The following is a 25,204-nucleotide window of genomic DNA, read 5'->3' as shown; positions in this document are numbered from 1 at the left end:
GAAACCTTTAAAAAAAAAAGTTTGGTTCTGCCCTCTAGTTTTCTACTGAAATCATGACTCATTGAGGTATAGTAGCTTTCTGAAGGTCTCGTAGCAAAAGTGTAACTACAGCTAGAACCAGACTTCTTACCATCCAGTGTTACCTACCGATGCCCTAAGACCCACCGAGCACATTATCCTCTGTCTTCTTCCGTCCTGATGGTGCTCACTTTATGTTACCCTGTGGCAGGAGAGGAAAGTAAGGATCCAGATCCTGCCTTCTAACTCTGCCTGTCAGCACTGAGTGGCATCCATCACAAAGAAACTACGATAGTTTGAAATGATTACTCCTATGCATTCTTATAGAAAGAACAAATCAGGCTCAGTGGAAAGCCATTCAAGAGGTTATACCTTTTGAAGTGTAACCATGGTCTCAATGATGGTAGTGAATCATTCCACCAGCATTGACCACTTGGGCAGAAGAATGCCAAGGGCAGAGCAGCCTTGGCTAATTCAGTGCCAAGTACCCACATCCTATGTGATATCCACGGGCTTCAAAGTGCGCTCACTACCCTAGATTCTTAGAGAGCAGATCTTTGGTTTTGGCTTCTTATTCTTTCTATTGCACATAAAACATGTCTTTGGTGGATGACAAGTTAGGGTCATCCCTGGTCTTGTGGAAGGCAAATAAAAAGACCCTCACTTCCTGTAGAGTCATATCAGTTTGAAATTGTTTGTTCTCTTATTATGTGGTTTGTGAAAGACACAACAGTTACTATATTTGGGGGAACCCTTCTTCCAAATCTCCCCATATAAACTGTTAAGCAGGCTGCATGCAAATCTCCTTAGATAAATCTTTATTTAGTTATTTCTAAGGGAACAATGCCAACTCTGAAAGCTTTGGGTTTTTGGACCTCTCTTTTGTCAGGGAGTCAGAAGTGTGCAGAAGTGAGTTTTCTTCTCTTTGTCAAGGAGCGGGAAGTGTGCAGAAGTGAGTTTTCTTCTCTTTGTCAGGGAGTCAGAAGTGTGCAGAAGTGAGTTTTCTTCTCTGTCAGGGAGCAGAAAGTGTGCAGAAGTGAGTTTTCTTCTCTTTTGTCAGGGAGTCAGAAGTGTGCAGAAGTGAGTTTTCTTTCTGCTTCAGCTGCCAGGGCTTCAGAGCCAGTTCTTAGTAGCAACCTTTTCATGGAAGCTTGGCTGAGTTCTTTCTCATTGCTTCATTTCTGTTCTTTTTTAAAATTTCTAATTGATACTATTCTGCTTTTTTTTTTTTTTTTTTTTTTTTTTGAGAGCTACTATAAACAGCCTTGGGTGAAACTTTGCAACCCGTTTTCATGTGTTTGGCTTGACGTGCTATCGATGGGTAAACTATCCCAACGCTAATAAGATAGAAATGAGATGGAGCAATTGGCTCTTGTGATATTTGGGATGGGCAAGTATACAGGGAGTCAATCAAAACTTTAGCATAGATCAAGGGGGTTGGAAAATGCTCACCTTTTGTGTGTCACCCTGAGTGTGAGATGAGACCTTTCAGAAGGTCCTTTTGGTGAAATCTTAGCTATGCCCAAAGAGTTCAGGTGTATAGGCAGTTTCACATGCCTGTCTTATCTTGGAATGTGAGTGGTATTTAGAGGCTGTTGTCCCTGTGGTACTTTATCTACACTCAACTTTTCTTTCTCTTGACAGTTGTAACAATAGGCCACGGTCAGTATAAGAGGTTCTCCACCCGCAGCTAAAGCAATGGCCTTTACTGGTAGCTTTGTGCAGGTGGGTGGGCTTACAGGGCAGGGCTCTGCAACCCAAAGGACTTGGTTGAGATATTTCTTCCATTCACTTCTGCTAGTGAGAACCATGCCTTTCATGTGGGCTCCTGCTTCACCGCAGGGAGGCCGCTGCTGAGTTTTGTGATCATGTGGGAAATCTGAGCCAATTGTACTTCTCTGGAGAAAAGCGCTGATTAATTTTTAAATTAATTTACTCAGGGATATAGATGTAGAAATATTTTACCTGAATAAAAACATAGGTTTCTGGTGGGTCATGTTTACAGTACAGTCCTCCTCCCCGGGGTAATCCATTCTGAGAATTTGTCCTGTTGAAAAGATTGGCTTTGCTCTGTCAGTTTGAACCAGGGGTGGCCATCCGGTCACAGGAGCGGGTGGCCTGGTCCTGAAGACAGGACCTGCTCTCTAATGTGACCGAACATGCAATTATGTTGGCTTACAGAGACCAACACACCTACTGTGCTACTTGATGTTCAATTCAGTTATCTTCTAAGGATGGAGGGAAGAAGTTGTCCTCGCTCTGAAAATGTTTTCCTTGCCCAAGGAGAGCAGATTGAAATGTGTAGCTAATGATGCTGGCAGATTGCTGTATAGGGTGTGGAAGGCTATCTATCTACTTCCCTTCCAAGGTGTACATCTACCGCTATTGCGTATCTACACGCATGCGGCGGGTTCTCCCAGGCGATGAGGGAAAGGACGAAGGTAGAGGAGGAAGAAAAAGATAAAATTGGGGTGAAAAATACCACTTTCCATGTGAAACTCTGAAAACTAGTATGATACCAACCACATGTCCTTTTACAACTGCTATTCACACATGCCTGGAAAAAAAAAAGATTTTTTAAAGAAGTTTATATCATGCAGGCTGCAGAGACTTAATAACTAGTAACAATAGTTTCCCAAGTGGACTGGGGAGGAAGCCAGGCTACGCAGTGAGGTATGTGTTATTAGCCACAAATTATAGCGTGTGAGAGAGAGAGAGAACCGGTGTTGAACTTAATGAACCACCTTCCTGGACCGGCTCCTCCTCCTTATTCCTCTTGGTGCCTTCCTGCTCTTTAGACTGGGAGGCCCGTATTGACAGCCACGGCAGGATCTTCTACGTGGACCATGTAAACAGAACCACAACGTGGCAGAGGCCTACAGCTCCCCCCGCCCCACAGGTCCTGCAGAGATCTAACTCGATACAGCAGATGGAGCAGCTAAATCGGCGGTGAGCACACGTTCTCTTCTCTTCTGGGCTTGGTGGGCTTCTCCCTAGGCAGCGTAGAACACTTGGCTGCTTCTTTAATGTCCTGTCACTTAGCTAAATCTGAACTTCTCCCGAAGAAGAACTCGAAGCATACACACGCTGGCATTGCTGGGAAACCGCAGAGGAAGTAATCTTGGTTCCTGTAGTCAGCCCAAAGCACTGGGTTTTGGAAGGCAGAAAAACACATTTAGGATTTGAAGTCAAACTTCTGACCCCTGAACTCTCCCCTAGCAATGCAGTTTTATCCACCTAACCCGCTCAAAGCAGCCGTTCTTTCTCAAAAACTAATCACTGCAGAACATAAACCCATTCTTTCCTTCATTGCAGATGGATCTTCTTTAAGGGACACGGTTGTTCTGAGTTTGATTAAGTTGTCAGGAAAATGATAAGTGGTAGAGCTTCCGTGTGTTGTCATTTCCCCTAGGAGGCAGCAGTTGAGGAGGGAGGCCTGGAGCTTCTGGGCTTGAGGGCGGTTTTGGCAGGTTGGCATGTAACCCCAGATCCATGCTTTTAGTTATCAGAGCATCCGCAGAACCATGACTAATGAGAGGCCTGAGGAAAGTACCAGTACCATTGACGGGGCAGGGGAGGAGGCCGACTTTCACCAAGCCAGTGCAGGTAAGAGCGAGCCTTCGGCTGTAATCCCATAAATGTAGCAGGAGATCCAACATGTCTAAGAAACGAGCTGCTCTTTAGGAGAATGGCACTTTCCTAAGATCTGGAAAACAAAGTTTAAAAATATAAAATAAAATTCAACACGTGTCTTTCTCATCACATAACCTTTTATGAGTTCTGGGAGGACGTGTCACAAAACAAATACGTGGTATGGCACCAGAGTCTCTGAGTCTGTGTCAATATGGAGCAAGAGTCTGGCCACTTTTAAGAAGCTTTGCATGCACTAACAATGTTCATAACAGCTAAAAATGGTATTCAGTCTCATTTTAGTGTCATTAAGAAATGACGGGAGGACAATTTGCACCGTTTGCTTCTGAAGGCCTCTGTGTTCTGTCCGCTTAGACTTCCGTCGGGAGAACATTCTGCCCCACTCTACCTCCAGATCCAGGCTCACGCTGCTGTTACAGTCGCCCCCTGTGAAGTTCCTCATCAGCCCAGAGTTCTTCACCGTGCTGCATTCTAACCCTGTGAGTAGCAAATCCTGGAGGAACATTCTGGAAAAACAATAGGCCAAAAGAAATACTCCTTACTTGGGGAATGATCGTCGGGGTCATCAGAGTGTTTCCCGAGTACTTAGTGTGTTCCGAGCCCTGTTTCATACCTTGTGTTTTAAACCACCATGACATATAAATTTAGCATATGTAACAGACATCTGGAAATCAGACAAATGGAAACAAAAACCTTTGGAGCTGCCCAGACTATCAGCAGCAAAAAAATCATTTCCCATGATTTTTGGGTGCCATAAAGTCCAGGATCACTTTGGTTGGTCTGGAATCAGGTGATCTCTTTCATGGGTGAAGGCACCTCACTGAGGGCTGCCTTCAGTTCTGCTTTTAGGAAGCTCTGATTCTTCCAGTTATGCTTCATCCGCCAACAAGTTACCATATCCTGATGAAAATCGTTGTTGGTGCTTAGGTTTCAGCAAATGTATGATGAGAGGGAAACAAACTCATCCCAGGAGTTTCTGAGCTCGGAGAATGGCTTTGCTAAGATGATAACTGGGGGGAGGCTGTCTTAATTGTATATGGAGTGATGTAAAATAAGGAAACATTGCCTGTAAGTTCAGCTGGGTGGAATTCATCCATCAGGGCGTGAGCTGGGAGGAGGAGCCTTGTAGGGAAGCATCCAGCAGGAAAGGAAGTAGCTGCAGAAAGCGGCCAAGATTTGGTGGGTTAGAAACTGCAGATTGGACACTAAAGATGGCCCTGGATGGTAACTTTCTCCCATTAATAAGTGATAATAACAGGGAAGTTAGAATGGAGGGAAAAATACTGAATGTGGCTGAACAAATTAAACATCTCAGGGAAACGTCAGACTAAAGGAGAAAGTTGACACTGGCCTGGTCTTAGTACCTGGAGATGGCTGTTCGGTGGCCTCTGTGTACCTGTTTACTGATATTTACGTATGTCTGTCTAACTTTAGAAGCCCGTGCAGATGCCTGGATTAGCAGGTTTCTGTCCTATATTCGGTCCTGGTTTACAGGTTTGAATAGAAATAAAAAGGACTCGGTTAGAGGGTGAGCATGAATAGTATATTTGTCCTCAGCTTGTGGGAGGACGGAGGCTTCTGCACGTTTGCCAATTTTTCATTAATTCCTGATTATCTACTAGGCGCTGAGCCAAGTCCTATGAATGCACAGGCGACAGACAGCACCTGCGGGTTTTGGAATCCCAGCCACACAAACACAGTCCAGGGTTTTGATGATTACGCAGTAGCAATGGTGGGGGCTGGGCAAGTATATCTCCACTGGGAATGCATTTGCAAAGGGTTCTGAAGGCTGCGTAGGAGCTTGTCCTAGAAAGACTGACATGAAGACCACTCTAGACATAAGGAACAAGGGCTGTAAAGTCAGATGTTCATGACTCTTGTGATAATCCCTGAGGCTGGGTTGCAGTCTGGGCTGGGCTGGTGCGGAGAGAGCCTGGGACAGAGAGAAAGTCAGGCTTGGAGCTGGGAAGTAAAAAAAAAAGAAAAAGAAAAAACAGACAAGCTACCTGAACTCAGATATGTGTATGGCGTGGTTCTAAGGGGCAGACTTCTGTGTAAAGAGGAATAGGCTAACACTTAGAATTGTCACAAGGCACAAACACTATTACGCTATACACAGGAGGGCTTTGGGCTTAGAGTCAGGTAGCACAGCTTTTGTTTGTCTGCTTACTCATTCTTTCGTATTTATTAAACCCCCAGGACTTCCCTGGGATGGTCTAGACCCAGGAAGTAGAGTGGTTGGCAAGACAGGCCGCGTGAAACCGAGTGAAAGACTAATAGAAGAAAAGGTTCATAATGTGGTATGGCGGGGGAGGGGCAGGGAGCAACCAATATGAACTTCAGGGGGCTTGGGTGGCCAACAGGTATCTCCAAGGGAGCCACATCCACACAGTAGCAAGACAGCAAGGGACAGAAAAGCCTCTTTACTAAGCAGAGTTATGCCCTGGGGACAAGGAGTGTGACATGCTACACAGTAAGTTTGGAGAATGGAACACATGCTGGATAGAGTGTTTACTGTATCTGGGAATAAATCTGGGCTTTGCACAAACTTCATTCTAAATGTGTCGGTTCTGCAGGACTGACTTGGAGTCCTCAAGGTTCGTTCTAGGCGCTATGCAGAGAACAGGCAGGTGAACGAAAGACCTCTGCCCTGGCGTGGAAGTGGCTTGGACTAATGTGTATCACTAGGGACTGAGACGCGTAGAGCTCTGTGCGCTGTTCTGAGGGAAGATGATCATTGTTGCTGGTACCGTTTGGAATATGGGGAAGAAGAAGGCCTCTTTTTGTTCAAGTGCTCACTTGGTCTGCCCAGAGCCCTGGGTCCCAACCCACTTGAACTAAGTATGATGTATTCCTGTAACTAGCCCCAGGGAGAGGTAGAGACAAGCAGAGGATCACAAGTTCAAGGTCATCTTTGGCTTCCTAGCAAGCAGAAGCCAACCTGAGTGACTTGAAATTCTGTGGTATGGGGGAAGAGGCTATTTGTGCATTCAGATTTGTGTGTCTGTGTATGTTTTCTTAAATAAATTTGTCAATATAGAAAAATTATAGTATATGCTTTACAAATAACAGTAAAGGTTTTATTGATTTTTGCCACCCTTATTAATGTACAAGTGTATTGGGACAGGAGTGCTTTGGATTGATCAGTAGGATAACAGTAAAACAGGAAAGCTGGGCCCCAGACTCCTGCCTCTGAAGTCATTGCCTTTTTAGTTGTGCCAGGAACTACATTTCTTCACTTTGTATCTGTGAGCTGTGCCTGATGTAACAGCGGGGTTTGTTGTGCGGTTTTGTTAGCATGTCATCATCTCTGTCAGGTTCTTTGGTCTACAAGACCTTCTCTGTAAAGGGGCAGCTGATAAACGTTTTAAGAAAAGGGCAGTGTGTAGACCTGTGTGTCGGGAGGGCTTTAGTGGTCTCTTATAGTCAGACAGTTGGCCCATACTCTGGACAGGTCACAGAACAAGGAATCAAGTGCTGGTTTTCATTTACCATTTTCTGCAGTGTGAATTCTTCCCAACCCCCCGCTGAGTTCAGACTACTGGTGACATCACTAGGTGGGGTTTCTGACTTCTCTGCCTTGGCTGTCAGCTACAAACTCCTCCTCTCTGCAGTGCCATTAGCCAGTTGATAGAGCTGTGGTTCAAAGCTGTGGTTTTTAACTTAACAGGGCTTTTTGTTTGCTTGCTTGCTTGCTTGTTTCCAGATCAATGCAAACTGTTGGTTCCTTGCAGGCTCTGGTCTCACGGGGCTGCAGTGTGTGGCCCTTTAAGTAACTAATTAAACATGGCCTAGATGCATTCCTAGAAGCCCTGGACACTGGCGTATAGCAGCTCAACTCAGGCTTTCTTGTAGACTCTCTTTTCATGAGGTGCTACCTTTCTCTGTTCTACACTTGGGTGTGATTTTAAAATTCCTTTCTCTGGATAGCACATCTGTAGTTAAAAATACTCTTCTCTAAAGGTTTTGCTTTTTTTTCTTTTTCTTCCTTCTACCCATACTGTATTCATTACTTGCTAAAACGATGCGTGTCTATAAAATTTAAGTTCTGTGGGTTAGGAAGTCTTATTTTCTGACTGATATGTCATAAATTAAAATTTCTAGAATTTTTGTTAAGATCTTAGGGATGGATGTATAGGCATAACCTTTTTCCGGACATGTTTTTGTTTTTGTTTCTGTTTTTTCTTATTTGGGGATTAGTTGCAAATATTACATGGTAAACTTTCTTGAATTTTTACTTTACTTTTCTATTTTCTAAGTTTCTGATTGAACTTTTTGTAGTGTACGGCTGTTTTCAGTAAATCCCTGTTAATGTTATTGTAAATATTCAACATTCAAAATAAGTGTTGAGATTTGAAACTCCCCTTGTTTATTAAAACAATCTGAAGAAATGGGTGTGTTAAAGATCAGCGAGGAAAGCATACCGGACGCAGCAGCAATGTTCATCCTGATGGGTGCTGAGGGGAGCAAACATCCTCAGGCATACAGTTGCCATGGCGATGAAGAAACTGAAACTGATGCGGCTCATTTTCTGTCCTGGTAACTTCACGCATTCTACTGCCCTCTTCTGGTGGAGATCAAAATTAACCCAAACTAACTCAAGATTTTGTTACTCCTGCCCAGTTTTTTAAGAGTTGAGATGCCTGTGTTTGCCTAGCTTACGTTATACATAAGTACATTTAATTACATGTAGCAGAATATTTTCAACACACGCTAAAATTATTACTCTTGATTTTTAATGATCTTTAGAAATGCATTCATTCACTTGTCTAAATTCTTTAGTTGTTAGAGTTGTTTTAAAGTTTGTAAATATCATCTTAGACACACCCTTAAACATCAAGAGTTACCGCTGTCATGCAATACATGATCTGACAGTTACAGGGGTTCCTGCTAATAAATGTAAGTTCCCCTCTGTGTTTTGGCAAACGCTATTTAAAACCTGGCAAAACAACTTAAAAATTAAATGATCTAAAATCAAATTAAGTAAAATAGTATCGGTGCAGACGGTAGCATACAGGACTCTTTCCACAGACTAGCTGGCCTGTTCTGGAACCAGCATTTCTTGCTTTTCTTATCAGTAAGTTTCGTTTAGTAATGTACATCATTGGCGCTTGCTCCTTAGGAACACAAGAGGCATTTTCTAGTAAGTCAGTGAGGTTGTTTTCCAGACCTAAGTTCAGATTACCCATGCTTGATGAGAGTTTTCTCAGTAGAAGGTGTTGTTTGGGAGTGAAGTCTCTAGTGGCATTCTGAATTTGGAAGAAGTAGATGAAATTAGAACTAGCAGTCTAGGAGCTTTGGCCACCACATCATGAAACTTCAGCATCAATTAACGGAGGATCAGATCGCCCCCTACAGTTAGTTACATTGTGGCTGATTACTAAGAACCGGATGTTTCATGTTTTGCTGCCAAACAACCAGAAAAGCCTCCCCTTTAGTGTAGTTTCAGTATTCTTCACTTCTAAAGCCTCAGACACTAGCCAAAGATGACTCATGTAAGCTCTAAAGGGATTCGCTGTAGCAAAATTCTGCTTCTGGGGTCCTTCTCTCAGCCGCCGAACCCTGAGTTCTGACTGGGAAGTGGGCAATGAAGAAGCAGGCTGGGAAAGGCAGCCTTGGAGTACAAAGCAAACAGCTAAAGTGGGGTGTTTCTTCCCATGAAGGGAACCCAAAACTTTATGTCGGCCTGACATCAGTTAAAGGTGCCTTGTCTCCTATTACGTTTGCCTGCTCAGTTAACCACAGGGGAGTTCACAGGCAGATTCCCCATGAGGTTGGCCTGCGTACTGCCATGCTGGTGGCTCATGAAATACAGTATTGACTGTCTTCCAACCTACTCTCCTGGATGAGAAATTCTATCCATTTACCTGACTAGAACCACCAACCTCTAGAGGGGAAATGAGGATCCCCCTTTTCGCTTAAAGAGGGCTTGCCAGAGTCACCCTCCACTAAGACCCACACAGTCGGCGCGAGCACGACTTCTGAGCGTCTCTTGACTGGGTCATTGGCCTTGCTCCTGGCTTTGGGGCTCTGCCAGTTTGTTCTAGCGCATGGGCCATCTTCCTGATTCCGAGTGCTCAGGTCTGTGACCTCAGGGTTTCACACCAACAGAACTCAGCACACATTTAATGACAGGCTCTGAGACCCCTCCGTTAATAGAAAGTGGGCTGCCAGCTCACAAGCTTCAAAGGCTGGAAGTAGATGGTTTTACTACTATATCTGTCTGTTCTAACATAGCTAGATTGGGAGAAACCCCCTCATACAGTCTTTTAATTACATATATCGTGTGTTTCATAATGGCCTTTTCCTCTTCAAAGCAAGTCCATATTCTTTGTTCTACTGGTTTGGGGGTCTTACTATGTTATTAAAAAAATAGAAGACTTATTATTACTCCTCATTGTCGACCAAATTATCCCTGCAGCTATGACAACATAATTTTATATAAACTGCAATACAAATATCCTTTTAAACTTTAGCTGTATCTATAACTTTACATACATATATATACACTATACATTTTATATGTACACATATATACACACAACAATGTATGTGTTATGTGTTTACATATGTTTGTTAAAATGTATATATGTGTCTGAGGAGGTGTTTTCTTTAGACCCTGACAGTCATGTGAATGTTTGTTTTCATAGACTTGAAAAGGCTGTGAATCTAATGGTTGTTTACTACTTACTAATGAGGAAAAAAATACTTCTTACACTTAATTTACTTTGATAGATGTTTTTTTTTCCCCAGGATCAGTCAAACCTGGCACTGTGTTATGTGTCTGAGTGGGGAGGAGGAAGATAAAAGGATTTAATTAATTATAAGACAAGGTGAGATTCCCACGCTTCAGGAGCTGTCCATCCCAAGGGAATTACATCAAGCCCAAGGCTGACATGGCCTCCTGACCCTAACTACCACATCCTGCTCTTCTGGGGTCCTGCTGCCTCTCCAAGTCAGGGGCAGCCACAGGATACACCATGAGATAGTCCACATTTCTCCTGGTAACCTCCAGATAATTTTGTTAGTCCTCCCTGTTTTCATGACATCATTTTCCCACGTTCTGTGTCCCCCCAAGCCCCTGCTTGCTTTGCAGTACTGAGGCTCTGGACCACACAACTGCTTCCAGCCCTCAAACACGATTCTCATTTAGACTGGAGGGTTGGAATCCTTCAAGGTATTTGAGACTCAAGAATTAAGGTTGGAGATCATTCCTTATGGCTAATCACACTCCCTCCCCTTCTCCCTCCCTCCTATGTGTTTTGACAGGAAAAAAAATATTTTAAATGCAGAGCAAAAACTTTCTATGACAAGGAGCTAATGAGAAAACTTTTTGCTGCACATGAAGAAGGACCCAACACACGTCAGTGACTTAAGCTAACAAAGGGTAGTTTCTCTTTCCAAATCAGGTTATTGGGGTTCTCTGGATCCCAACAAACTCACGAGCCAAGCTTGGGAGTCCCCACTTTTTGTACTTTCTACATCCAAAGGGAAGAAAGCTCCTTGGGGATTCCCAGTGGCTTATAAATTCTGTGAGCTGAGTGTGACTACACTCAAGGGCCCTGGAGAGATGGCTGCCACGTGTATTCATTTTCTGAACAAATAGCTAAACTTTTGAACTAATAATCCCGGATGCAATGTAGACGGTAAATGGTTCTTACATTGACACAGCTTTCAAGGACTGTGATGTTTTTGGGAGTTACTTTAGACTGTCTTAGACTGGAAGAAAGAACAAAACCCACGGGAAAAATAGCCCAAAGACAACCCCCCCAAACTCAATCGTTTCTAGGACCACAGAGAGGCTAAAGATAAGGGGACCTGGAAGGCCTTTCATTCTGTCCTTGAAAAATAGACTCCGATCATTACTAGCCTAGTCAATTTCCTGGATATCATCTTCCTATTGGTTCAAGAACATAGATCCCACAGAAGTCTTCCCTTTCTGCTGCCTAGTACCTGCATATGCTGAGTAACCGGTGTGGGCAGTCTTTGCAATCTTAAATAATGAATTGAAACTGTAGTCTATGACAACATAGTCTTCTCTCCCTCTCTTTTGTTGGTTGTGGTATTTTATTAAACTTGTATTGTAATAAATGAAGCTATGCGGGGATCGGCAAGGGTGGGGGGCAAACACCAAAACGGAACAGTGGGGTATGGTCTCTGAGTTGTTCTAACTGTACCCCTTTTCTCTGAGTGTCTGCCCCCCACCCAGGGGACTTGGAATGAGTACCTCTGCTGTAGTCTCCATGGGCGTGACCGACACTGTGAACAGCTCACCTTGGTAGTGTGTGTGCTTCTGAAGCTCAGATAGAGAACAGCATTTTTCATACAGCTTTGACCTTAGCGTTCTGCTTCTAGACTGTCTGACCCTCGGAGCCAGTGGTGATCTGGTCGGAAGCCGGAGGAAGAACAAGCTATTGGGGCTCCCTGTCATGTGCTGTGCTTAGTCCCACCATCATAGACTTGTGATTGTGTGCTTTGCTGAAACCAATGCTGGGGCTGAATGTCTCATGCGAAAGGAATATTCCAACATGCCTGTTCTTTAGAAAGCCAGACACCAATAGTGGAAAGGGCCTCACTTCCTACAGCTTCTGTACGTTCAAGTCTCTTTGCTCTTCTGGATGCTTTTATCTGTGGGTCTGGAGTTCTGCTGAAGCCTGCGTCTATGTTTTACATATACGAGAGGACTAGTACATCTCATGCAATAACCACCATGCCATGATGTATGTAGGCAGGCTAACCGTCATTCTCTCTTTTTTTCTTCCAGAGTGCCTACCGCATGTTTACAAACAACACGTGTTTGAAGCACATGATCACCAAAGTCCGGCGGGACACCCACCACTTTGAACGCTATCAGCATAACAGGGACCTCGTGGGATTCCTTAACATGTTTGCTAACAAACAGCTGGAACTACCAAGGGGCTGGGAGATGAAACACGATCATCAGGGCAAGGTAACCTGAGCTAGCCACCCTACTGAGCTACGGAGTGACTGCGGCTGCTCTTCTCACTGAGGGCAAATGTTCCATCTCCTTACTCAGCACAAACCTGCACAGGCAGCTTGTTACTATAATCCAGATAGATAGATAGATAGATAGATAGATAGATAGATAGATAGATAGATAGATATAGATATAGATATAGATATAGATATTGATGATTAGAGATATAGATAGATATAGATATAGATAGCCATGTTTTCCCAGACAGTCTTCTCTCTGCCCTCTCTTGGCATTTTCCACTGACTAGGGAAAAGAATTCTCAGGCCACACTTCTCCTGAGCGATGTAACTTATGGTGTAGACACATGGATAAAAATACATGGTAGTTTTGTTCAGAGGGGAGGCTAGGAATCACTGAGCCATTGTGCAAGACATTGGTGGAGTCTGAGTCTCAGCCGTGTCCAGAGTCCTGGCCTCCTTGTACCTTGAACAACTCCCTAGTTCATAATGAGAAGCACATAAAAGCCAGGGTAGTGACATCTGCGCTTCCTATGTCGATGGGTGAACCAGAAAGTCGAGTTCTAACCAGGAAACTGCACGTAAGAAGTCGGAATGGAAAGTTCGTTTCATTAGAAGGTGTTCCCTAGTGAACTCTTTATTTTTACTTGACATTTGCTTAACACCTTTTGTGATCCCTGAACTGTTTGGGGGCTTCATAGATAAACAGAGGCTTCCCACATCATGATGAAGTACTGCTGGTACCACACCTCAAAGATGAAAAATCCCCAAACTCATAATGGCTCGGCAACCCACCCAACATTACCAAGACAAGCCATGGCTGAGCTGCCCTGTGCGCCAGGTCATCTGGTTCCATGACCCCTGACCTTAACTGTGACATTATATTTTCTAAACCGAGGTTTCGTAGAACCAACCTGTTTTCTTGTATATATGAAATATTGGTGAATAATGCTTAAAATGGTGGCCCTCAACCTAATGCTGCAAGGTTTTATTTACTATCAGTTCCTCATGTTGTTTGTTGCTACTTCATAAATGTAATTTTCTATTATTAATTGTAATATAAAATCTGGGTTTTTCAATGGTCTTAGGTGATCCCTGTGAAAGGATCATTTGACTCCAAAAGGATTGACTTCAAAGGGGTTAAAATGACACTATATATATATATATATATATATATATATATATATATATATATATATATATATATATATGGTACATAAAAATTTGAGCTATCTTTTTTTTTTTTTTTTTTTTTTTTTGCAAAGCCAGTCTTTATCGAGCACTTATACAAAGCAGGTTAACATGGCATTCAAAGAAAAGAGACAGGCAAGGGGCAGATAAACACACTTGTATCAAGAGGTGATTAACATACTGTAAACTGAATCAGAGGACAGAGTCTGTGGAACGCTAGGGATGGTTGGGGTTTTATAGAGGTGTTTGGGGGTGTCTCCATGATGCATGGGGAAGCCAAAAGGACGTGAGGTGTGAACTGTGCGGGGGAAGAGCATCCTGGGAAGAAAAGTGTGCAAGCCGAGCAGCGTCCCCCGGAGTGCCCTCGGTACTGCAGGAGTCTTCTGCTTTTCTCAGACTGAGCTTCCAGCAGTCTTAGCGGAGAGCCTCTGGGAGGGAGTCAAAGCAGTTGCTATCACAGCACTGACTCTAATGCAAGGAAGACCTCACAGGCTCACTGCATTACGGACTTGACTTTTCTGCAGGGTTATTTAACAATGTTCCCAAACAAGAGTTTAGAAGCAGCAAGCATGAATGTAGAGGAGATAAAGGGATGGATCTCTTGTGATGTCCCTGGACCATAGGTTAAATGGTAATGAGTCAAAAATCGTGACAACGCAGCCTCCAAGACGGTGAAGACAGAAGCAAGGGCATATCACCAGGGAGGATGTGCCATGCTGCAGCTGAGTCTGCTTCAGAACACTGAAAAGAAGCTCAGCAAGCACTTAGCCCAAGACTCCGTAATTAAGGCCAAGAGTTATGGCTCACCCCTGTAATCTCCCCGCTTGGCAGGCTGAGCAGGATTGGCATGAGTTACAGGCTGGCTTGGGCGATGTGATGAGTTCAAGACAAGCCTAGGACACACAGCAAGATCCTGTCTCAGAAACAAAATGCCACATTTAATGAGTGACAGGCCTGGGTGTGCAATGCTCTCTTCCCCTGAGTCTCACTGGTTGGCAGGTAGATGACTATCTTCAAGTTATTGTGCCAAGAGCAAGGACTTGCCTGTGGCCGTCCTCGTCTGCCTGTGATGGTTATGAATGTGTCCTAGCTTCCCTACCCGATCCCCTTCGAGGGCTCCTTTGTTCATGTCTGGGTCACTCTCCTCTCCCAGTGTACTTGTGGAGAAGAGAAGCGTCTCAGAATGAATGAATGAATGAAAGAAACATCACCTGTGGTTCCATGCAGTTACCTTTACTCTGCGGAAGCAGGAAGTTCCCAGGATCCCTCCCTCTGTCCACTCTTCTGCCCCCTCACTCGATACAGCTCTTTCCATTGGCCCCATCTTTTTCCCTTTATTTTTTATCCTATGTGTATGGTTACTTTGCCTGCCCTTATCTCTGCGTCCCTGTTCATGAAGTGCCCTTAAAGGCCAGAAGAGGGCATCAAGTCCCTTAGGATTGAAGGGTTATAAGCTTCCATGTGGGTTTTAGGATTCGAACCAGGGTCCTTTGAAAGAGTAATCATTGAGTTATCTCTCAGACCCTTCTTTTGAACTCTTTTAGTTAATTCATAGATTGTCTTGGGGTTCTTACATTATATATTTGTGATGGGCTTTAGGTATCTAATTTTGGAAAAGTGTGTGTGTGTGTGTGTGTGTGTGTGTGTGTGTGTGTGTAATTTTTAATTAGAGAGTATGAGATTTTACAGGATTATAGAACTATCCAGTTTGCTGTGGGAATAATAAAGTGAAAGCTATTTCTTAAGTCACACAGATGAAGGAAATGGTGCAGAATATTCATGTAAGATTAACAGGGCTGGAGAGATGGCTCAGTGGTTAGGAGCAATGGCTGTTCTTCCAGGGACCCTGATTCAATTCTCAGCAATCGCATGGAAGTTTAGAATATCCAAACACTAGTTCCAGAGGAATCAGACACTCTCTCCTTTTCTCCTCTGACATCAGACACATGCACATGGAGCACATATATACATCCAGGCAAACACTCAAATACATAGAATAAAATGAACAAATCAATGGATGACTCTAAGGATTAATAATCAAAGAGTAAGACTATTGTATTACGTTTTGCACTGGGTGTGGAGAGAGAATATCCCTCTGGATGGGTAAAGAGTTAGGACCCTCAACTACTGCTGCTAGAAGCATAGAGTGATCCATTGGCTTGAAAAATAGTCTGGGAGTTTCCAAACAGATTAAGCGAGTAGCTGCCATTCTATGTAGATATCCAAGAGAAATGAAACCTCCTCATAAAAACATGAATTTGCTCATTCATAGCTGCATTGCTCATAAAAACAAGGAGTTGGAAATAAGCTCAGTGTGTATTAATGGATAACATGTGGTAGATTGATTCGCTGGCATGTCACTTGATACTTCAGAGGAATGAAATCGATAGATTGCCACAACACATATGAACTTTGAAGATGCTTGCTAAGGGGAAAGGAAGTACTCAGAAGGTCACATATTGTGATAGGCCCAGAACAGGCAACCACAGAGAGACAGGAAGTAGATGGCTGCTTGGGGTGGTGGTAAGTAATGCTAATGGGAACAGGATTTCATTCTGGAGGAAATGATGCTAAACTTAGGTAGTGGTCATGGCCACACACCCTCATGTTATACTGAAAGAGTAAAACACAAACATTAAGTGAATGAATTGCATGGTGTCTAAGCTCAGTGTCAGTAAAGCTGGCTTTACAAGGAATAGGCTTAATTTAAAGGCAGAAATTCTGATTTTCGCTTTTAGGCCCTATAGATTATGGCTTTCTTAATCTCTGAGGATATGTTACATGGTTCTGAACTGATTTAATGTCCAATTATATAGTGATCTCGGTCTGTTTTAAGTGCTTTGATAAACTATGGAGTGAACGGTTTACATTTGTACCATTCTGGAGGCTGAGATGTTCAGGATCCCTTTACCTGTGCCTAGTTGTCCTGTGTCTGTTGGGGGGGGGGGGTACTGAATTCTCATCAATTGCAAAAGTCATAGGTTAGCTTTCTGGGGGCTACTTTGAACCAGTGCTGATCCCGTTCATGAGGGTCCCATTCTCATTTGCCAACCACCTCCCAAAGACCTGTTTCCAAGGCTGTCACTTCTCGGTTAATGCTGCCTTTCCTTAATGTCACTTGGAGATGTGTCTTGTTAATTCTACAACATTTGTAGTCACCCTTTGTCTCTATTTCCTTAGTGACTTTCATTTTGTAACTTTGAAGCTGACAGTCAGTCCAGGTTTAGTTTTATAAAGTTGTCCAAGAATACCGTGATCAACATCTGTCTACTTCTGCTGAGTTCGGGATCCAGGGTTCTTTGCTAACACGTGGACGTACCTGTGTTCTCCCCAGGCCCCACACTCTGGGAAGTTTGAAATCTGTGTAAGCAGTGCTGATGGTTAGAAGGCACAGCTCACAACTTGTTCAGCATTAGACTTATTGAGTTTCAGAAGAAACTGTGTCTGGGTGTTCATAAGCCTTTAGCAGTTGTCTCCTTTGGGGACAGCAGTGCTAGGACATGCACAGACATCTGCAAGAGGAACTGGTGGCTATTGCACATGGACCCCAGAGCAGGCTGGGAGCTGCCGCCCTGGTCCGGCTCCCCCACGAACCAGGTGGGGATTTGGGTAGAGCAGGGAATCTCAATACCATGTTTGTAAACAGATCGATACATTTGTAGTTTTTATGAAAACAAAGATATTTTACACATGAATGTGTCCTTACTTGATCAGTGACTGCTCTTCATGGTAAACTTAACATCGTTTTCTTGTTCTTTTCTTCATAAGGACCTGCCATCCCCCTCTACCATGGTGGCCCTTGGAATGGGCTTTCACAGTAGGGTCTGTCCTTGTTTTGTTCTGGGTTGTGTGTGCTGTTCTTGGCCACTGCAGCAAGCCTGGCTTGGAATGTTTGCTTCTGCCTGAAACCCCAAAGGTGTTTCTCTGTCAGGGTAGCTTCTCTTGTAGAGTCTCCTGCCCTCTTAGGAATCAATGGCTTCTTACTGTGCTGCCTGTGTATTCCCCCGTCAACCTTGCTCATTATTTCAGGTTTCAAAAACTATTCTTCAAATTCAGGTAGCTTAGAACGTGGGTCAGATGCATGGGATGGCACTGAAGGGTGAGCTTCAGAATAAGGGATCAGACGCGTCTCCTCTAGGCATTGCCATTTAATCCCAGTCCCCTACTTCAGATGACTATGAACATGTGACAGGCAGGTGGCCAGTGCCAAGCCTGATGACCTGAGTCCAAACCCCAGGAACCAGATGATGGAATGAAACACCCAACCTACAAGTTATCCTGTGACCTTCACATAAGTGCCCCACAGACATACACCTCACACACATAGAGAAAAATGTAATAAAAATTGTCCTAAAAGTTTTATGTCACAGCGCTGGTCTAGGGCAGTGTGCTTCTGACATGGGGTACATAGGATTATCACAGTGAGGGTGGGATCTGAGCTGACTAAAATGAGTTATAAAGTGGGAAAACAGGAATGGGGAGATAAACCCAAAGGGAAGACACAATACAGGAACACCCCAAGCAGATTCATCTGGTTCCCATGAAGAGGTAATGGGCAGGTTTTAAGTGACTTGTGTCCATGCCCTAAGGTCCGTGAGCCCCTGATGGGGCTAAGGCTAACTCAGGGTGCTGCGAAATAACAATAGCAACAAGAAATGCATGCAGAGTCTCCTACTTCTCCTTCACAGATGGACTTAGTACTTAGCTTTCCTTTCAGATGTTGAATACAAATGGCTTTTTTGTTTGTTTCTTGGCTTCTTACTCTCAAACACAATTAACTAACACACAATATTTTCCCCAAATTATTTCACCTAAGTTGAAATACTAGGTGCCAGTGACTGACTATCCGATCCAGGTTGACTGAGGCAGGCAGAGATAGGTGGCATTGGCCATAGGTGGCATTGACCAAAATGTTCTCTCTTTAATTCTCTGCTATTCTAAGGCCAAAGGCCTCTGACTTCTGGTAATTAACTTCTACTGTTAGCAGCAGGGGATTAAGGCGGGGGGGGGGGGGGGTGCTTGGGCTGGAGAGATGGCTCAGTGGTTAAGAGCACTCACTGACTGCTCTTCCAGAGATCCTGAGTTCAATTCCCAGCAATGGTGGGAATGCGGGTTCAATTCTCCACATGGTGGCTCACAACCATCTGTAATGGGATTTGATACCCTCTTCTGAAAGGAAGGAAGGAAGGTAGGCAGGCTTAATTGTAATTGCTAGAGCTCTTTTCTCTTTGACCCCTCACTAGCCAGGTGAGCAGCTTGGAGTTTTTTAGATGGGGCTAAGCCCCAAATGCCACACTTTATTTCTTCTGACAAAGTATACTTTCTTAGACAAAAGTTCTTTATAAAATTACCACCTAGATAAAATGTTACACAAAAAGGGAGTTACAGAAAAATCCTGATAGTAAGTTCAAGTGATTGATAGAAAGTAAGTGATTCATTCTATAAGTTCATTATAAGTTCAAAGCAACACTTTCACATGACCTTGCTTTATCATAATGCACACTTGTGGCTTCATCCTTGGACCTGACCTAGAATGCATGTTTTTCCTTGATCACAAATTTATTCCAGTGCTATTAGCTTAGTACAGTTAGCCTGTGACACAGGAAGGTTTACAGAATTCTATTTGTAGCTTTATTCTATAGAAAGCCTGAAATTACTTGTATCAGTTTAAGAGTTCTATAAAATCTAGCAGAAATTGTGAAATCCTTAATTTATCTCTACAGCATCACTACATGAGATTACATCTTCATGTTGAGCTGCAGGAAATTTTCCCAGCAGGCTAAGCTGATACCCAGGAATCACTGAACTATGTAATAGTGACAGAAAAAGGCACATCAGCAGCAAGAAGCAGTCCTGGGGTGACGTTTCTAAGGACCCTGTATCTCAGAGCTTGCCCATCGCAAGCCATGCAAAATTTGCTTGCATGCCTTGGTCTTCCCAAGACTGCTTCTGACAACTAAGAGACTTTAAAGTGATGTGTCACAAACTTTGCATTTTAAAAATAAAACCATAGAACAATAACAATTTTTTTTTTTTTTTTTTTTTTTGCAAAAAGTCTCTTCCATAGTTTGGTGCTTATCTCCCAGCTGATCTGAAAATCATTTCTACTTCATTGGAACTCTGAGAGCTGTGACTTTGAGGGTGACTCTGGGAGTTTTAGTATGTGAATGATATAAACACCGGACTGTGGTAACCACCAATGTGACAGTTGTTTTTGGAGGAAAAATTCCGAGAACAAAATAAACATTTGCCTGGTGGAAGTTACTGAAGGCTGGAGATTCTTGTTTGACCAGAGGCAACCAAACTAGCGCTGTGTCAGTCATTCTGGGGTTGGCCTTGGATTCCGTCCTACATCAAACCTCTCTATAGTCATTTAATGGGTCAGGTTCTACTCAGCTCAGCAAATTAAAGGCAACCTAACATGTAGAACTCTCACATGGATTTAAAAACAAAAAAACAAAATCCACTTTTTTTGGAATATAAGCTCTATTCTGTAAAATATACGGTGGCTGTTTTATTTTATTTTTCTTTACTTTGTTTTATTTATTTGACCAAACTTGTTGCTTTTGTGACATATCTCTTTAGGTTTTTTTTTTTTTTTCCCACAAATGATGCTGTGGGACTCAAGCTAGCCAGAATAAGACAGAATGAAGCCCCAAAATTTATAGACAATTCACTGTTTCCAAGGACCCCTTGACTAATTTTTTTAGATTTGTTTATTCATTATATACACTGAGGCTGTGTTCAGACACACAAGAAGAGGGCATCAGATCCTATTACTAATGGTTGTGAACCACCATGTGGTTGCTGGGAATTGAACTCAGGACCTCTGGAAGAGCAGTCAGTGCTCTTAACCACTGAGTCATCTCTCCAGACACCCCTCTGCCCCGCGCTAATTTTTAAGTGGTAAAAGATATCAAGTCAAAAAACCCACAAGGAGATAAATATGACCAAAATATATTAAATACACTTATAAAAAGGTCACGGCGACACTTGTTATTTTGTATAATTAAGTTAATAGATTTCTGTTTTCAAAACCACTGATTAACAGATATAGAATGAAAACACTAAATATGACTTCGTTTCTAGGGCTGTGTGTCATTTGGAGTGAGGGAACTGAACAGACTTGGATGTGTGGGTGTTGCTGAGTAAAGTCTAAGTTCTTAGAATCTGAAGGAACTGGCTGAGCCTCCCTTCCCCTCTTTTTTAAGTTATCCTCTTGATGTGCATTGGAATTCCAAAAATATATTATTCTCGGATTCTGTAGCAACGCCTCTTTTCCATAGAAGATGTGTTGGTTTGGATAGTTGCATCTTCAGCCTTCGGCACTGATGGACTAGTGAATGAGAGAGAGGAAGCAAACACCAGGCACCGTGGTGTCTGTGGAGCTGAGGGTGTGGTCAGGAGGCAGCTCTGCTTTATCCTCTTTACCTGGTCCTCTCCTACTTTTCCTCGGTTTGCCAAATACTAGCTGGAAATAACTCACGCTTTTTTAGCGTAGATTTGTTGAGCCCGAGGTTAGAATTTCTTCATAAATACTGGTGGCTTTTTCTTTGCTTAAAATAATAGAAGTCTTGTTTTGTTTTGAAAGAAAAAGAGAATCGTGTAACGAGAGAAACGTATTTTGTTTGGTCTTGCTAAAATGCCACTTGGCTCCAAGCAGCCCATGTTTTTTGACTCTGACTGTGCCCTGGAGCTGTGGAAGGGTCGATGTTTTTAAAAATGAGATTTGAGTTTGCATTCCTTGTCGGGTTTTTTTCCTTTCCGCCGTTACTCTTAGTTGGCCCAGCACCTCAAAGCTTGAATGGATTTCCTTAGTGAGACTTAGCAGTGGGGACATGTGCTCTGTGAGCAGCTCATTTGCAAAGGACTTATTTCGTCAGATGATTGCTTTTTAAATGAAGTTTCAGACACTTGCATGTTAGATGCTCAGAGTAATTGCAGGCTCTCCAAAAGCTGTGACACAAAAGTGACCCAGATCTTTAAAAAGGGACAACTTCATTGCCCATCTGAACTAGTTAGCATTCCCTGTGGAAAGTGATCCACTTCTCCGGGATAATTGACGTGTGTCACTGATGGAACGGGCCAGCTGACAAGTTTCACGGTGACTTTTTTATGCTCCATCGGTATTTGCTTAGTCATGGTGGCAATGAGACCCAGGCCCGCTTTTCTCTAAAGTCACCTACATTGTTTTAGCAACTTGACAGTGACCCGACTCGCCCCTTTTACAACCCTTTTACAAATAAGCTAAAAAAGCAAAATACTAAGGAAACCCTTCCAAGTCCACACAGAGAGGGTCCTGAGCAGAGCCTAACACGTGCCGAGGTATGGCTTCTGGGTGCTGCTCCCTGTCACTGCCCTGGGTCTGTGGCACGGGTAGAGATTTTCAAGACCTTTCCTCTCAAGTACTGAGACTGGAAAGACATGTGTAAACAGTATACACATTTCATCTGACTCTGAAACAGAACCCCTGAGGATGTACACACGGCACCTCTTTCCTGCCCATGGCCATACCTCCAACATGTCAGCAGTGAGAACGGCCCGTCCTGTGGATTGTGCTGCCGGACCAGCAGCAGTGTTCTCAGCTTGCAGCATCAGAGAAGCCAAGAGGGGCTGTGAGTGTCAGCCCAGTTCAGGGCACACTCCAGCGCTTTTCCAAAGGAAGGTTGGAATGAGGTGTGAGAGAAGCCAGAGAAGGCATGGAAGAAGAGCTATGAAAAGGAGAGGGGGGAGGAAAGAGTTCTCATTGGGTTATGGAGTCAGGTGAAAGGTGGGTTCAGGTCTCAGCTTTGTAAGTTCCCAGATGTATCACTGAAACCTACAACTGTGACACAGCTGTTAACAGTGACCAGCAATCAGATGCCATTGTTTGCCGAATAATGAAAACCCTCTGTGAAGATGGTAGCTCCAGCCTGGAGTTTAGAGAGGGCATGCTTGCTCTTCTGTGGAGCTTTCAGTGTGGTCAGCTAGGATTGGTGTGTCTGTACTATGATGGGAAAAGCTATTCAGAGTTTCTTTGGGAGCGTATATTTGTCCTCATCAGGAGGTTCAAAGGTTCGAGAGCTGAGTTTAGTAGGAGGTTCCTGGGGTTGCCAGAGCTGCCTGTTTTTTTCTGCTTATCCATTTCTGTTGTCTCGGTGTGTTGGCTGTTACAGCCTCACTTTAGAGAACAGGGGAGAAGGTGAGCAAAAGCACTCACCCGTGTCCCTGGTAAGGAGGCTTCTGACAAGTGGCGTATTCCATTTAGCCTTGGCCCTCAGATACAAGGAGACTGGGATAATTCACTGATTCTCTAGGGATTCTTGTACATGGATCTTAACAAGAAACTTTGAATGTTTAAAATTGAAAAAGGCTTAAAATTGAAAACTATTATTCATGATAACAACAGTAACCCTTATTTGAAATGCCATAGAAATTGCATTTTAAGAGGTATATGAGCATTCTCATTAGTTTGTATAGGTGTGATGTCATAATTTAATAGGAATGATGTCATAATATAGACATGATGTCATAATTTAATAGAGAAGAAAATGGAGCCTTTAAATATTGGAGGCAGTTTGCCCAAAATACATTAGCAGTGAATAGCAGGGCATCCTTCTCTGGGTCCCACGCATTCAAGCCAGATTAGATTTGATTAAATGCAGGTTTATTGGGAAGCAGCTCTCAGACAAGTTCACGATGGAGGTTGGGCAGGTGTTAGGTGGGGGGAAAAAAGAAGTGTGCATAGAGAAAGGAGAGAAGGTAGAGGAGGAGAAGAAGAGGAAGAAGAAAGAAAGAGAGAGCATTCGAAATGTCTGGATTATATAGGGAAGGGCCTCTGGAGGAAGGGCAGCCCAGCCCAGGGCTGGAAGTTTTCAGCTGGGGCAGGGTTTGCCAGGTAGGGACTTAGGGATGCTCAGAAAACCAAGAGGTCTGGTCTGCCTTGGTATGTAAGATGTGCACCTCAGTACCTTGTCCCTGGGTGTGAAACCTAACATACTTGATTCCTTGTAGTCTGGGTGTTTATTCATATCTATAATTTGAATTCCAAAACTTCCTCTCTTATTTCTATTCTTACCTTCTCTGGTTTCTCATAGCTTACTTTCCATATAACTTTCGTTTCTTTTTAATTTTCCCACATCTCTAAGTATTTTTGTGTGTGTGTGTTTAATTCATAGGTTTTAATTCTTGGCTAGTTAAGTGTGAGGTGTCATCTTGTGCTCTCTCTCATCAGGAATCTGTTTGGAGCCCTTAGTTATTTCCTGGGTACTTCTCTTGTCTCCCATGTCAGCCCTAAAAGCTATTGAGAATGATAGGGTGAGTAAGAAATGGTGCCTTCCCTTAAGACATGTACATAATTCTTTAGAGAATGGGTTTTAAACAAGCCTGTTAACATCAAATTAGGTTCTGACACTGTATGCAAATCAGCGCTGACCTACAGGCAGACACCCATTTGTGCCTGTAATTACAAGTGCATCATGGGGCCTCTAATCGCCACCCAGTTCTTGGGAGCATTCCTAAGGTACTGCATAATTAGGCAACACTGTTTTAGCATTTTTTGAATATTTCCTTAAGTAATATAATAATAAAATTATATAGAATATATTCCTTTATATTATGTTTGTAATAAAATCATCTTGGTGTTAATTTATACAAAACAGAAGCTTGATGATAATATCTGCCTTTTAAAGGCTAGAGTTAAACATGTTTATTTGTAAAAATGACTGCTACTTCATGACATTTTGAATAAGGTCAGGAATAATGAACAGGTATAGAAGACACCTTAAAAAAAGTGAAGGCTGCCATGAAATTTGAGGCCAGAGCTTGTCAATACAAGGCCACGAGGCCTGGCCCCTGTGTGCGTTTCCTTGAGAAAAGGAATGTTTCATCTCTTAGGTTGGAGAAGACCTGCTAAGATTTTGCACTTAGAAATCCCACAGTATGAGAAGGGACTGGAAACATTCTTGCTCTGCCGTTTTTTTCTGCTTTGTTTTGTGATACTTTGTTTTTTGTTGTTTTGTTTTGGGGGTTTTTTGGTTTTGTTTGTTTGTTTGTCTTAGGAACCCTGAAAAGGTTTTGGGATGATTGAGAAACAGTGAGTAGCCAATAGAAACCTTGTTTCAGAGTAATGATGTTGTCAAACTGCTGAGAGGAAACTGTCTTAGAAGAGGCTCGAAGAATAAAAATCTTTAGAGGTGTGAACAACTGAGAAGCCACTGTACTTCCATAAAACGGGTGGTGCTCGGGGACACTGAGAAAATGGAAGGGTCTAGAGGCTGACTGCCTGACTGCGTTAGGAAAGAAGGAAGTGTGATGGTGACCTTTCCGATGACTAGAACTTTATAGTAACCATATAATAACCAGCTATAGGAGGAACCCAGTCGCAGCAGTTAGAGTTTGAATGCCCCCT

At 43.1% G+C, this 25,204-nt stretch overlaps 1 protein-coding gene across 1 annotated transcript in view; it reads left to right on the top strand.

Moving 5' to 3' along the window:
- HECW2 (HECT, C2 and WW domain containing E3 ubiquitin protein ligase 2) overlaps positions 1-25,204 on the top strand; it is a gene marked incomplete at its 5' end in the record, with an annotated part of 178,152 nt that overhangs the window by 83,203 nt on the left and 69,745 nt on the right. Inside the window, 4 exons of the mRNA XM_080933317.1 lie at positions 2,817-2,967; positions 3,521-3,624; positions 4,024-4,148; positions 12,434-12,619. Of these exons, the coding sequence (XP_080789443.1) occupies positions 2,817-2,967; positions 3,521-3,624; positions 4,024-4,148; positions 12,434-12,619 (566 nt within the window). The remainder of the gene's footprint in view (positions 1-2,816; positions 2,968-3,520; positions 3,625-4,023; positions 4,149-12,433; positions 12,620-25,204) is intronic.

The sequence above is a fragment of the Micromys minutus genome, assembly GCF_963924665.1.
Source record: "Micromys minutus genome assembly, chromosome: 19".
Taxonomy (NCBI): Eukaryota; Metazoa; Chordata; class Mammalia; order Rodentia; family Muridae; genus Micromys; species Micromys minutus.
The sequence above is the reverse complement of the archived record's forward strand: the minus strand, read 5'-3'. Positions and strand labels throughout refer to the sequence as shown.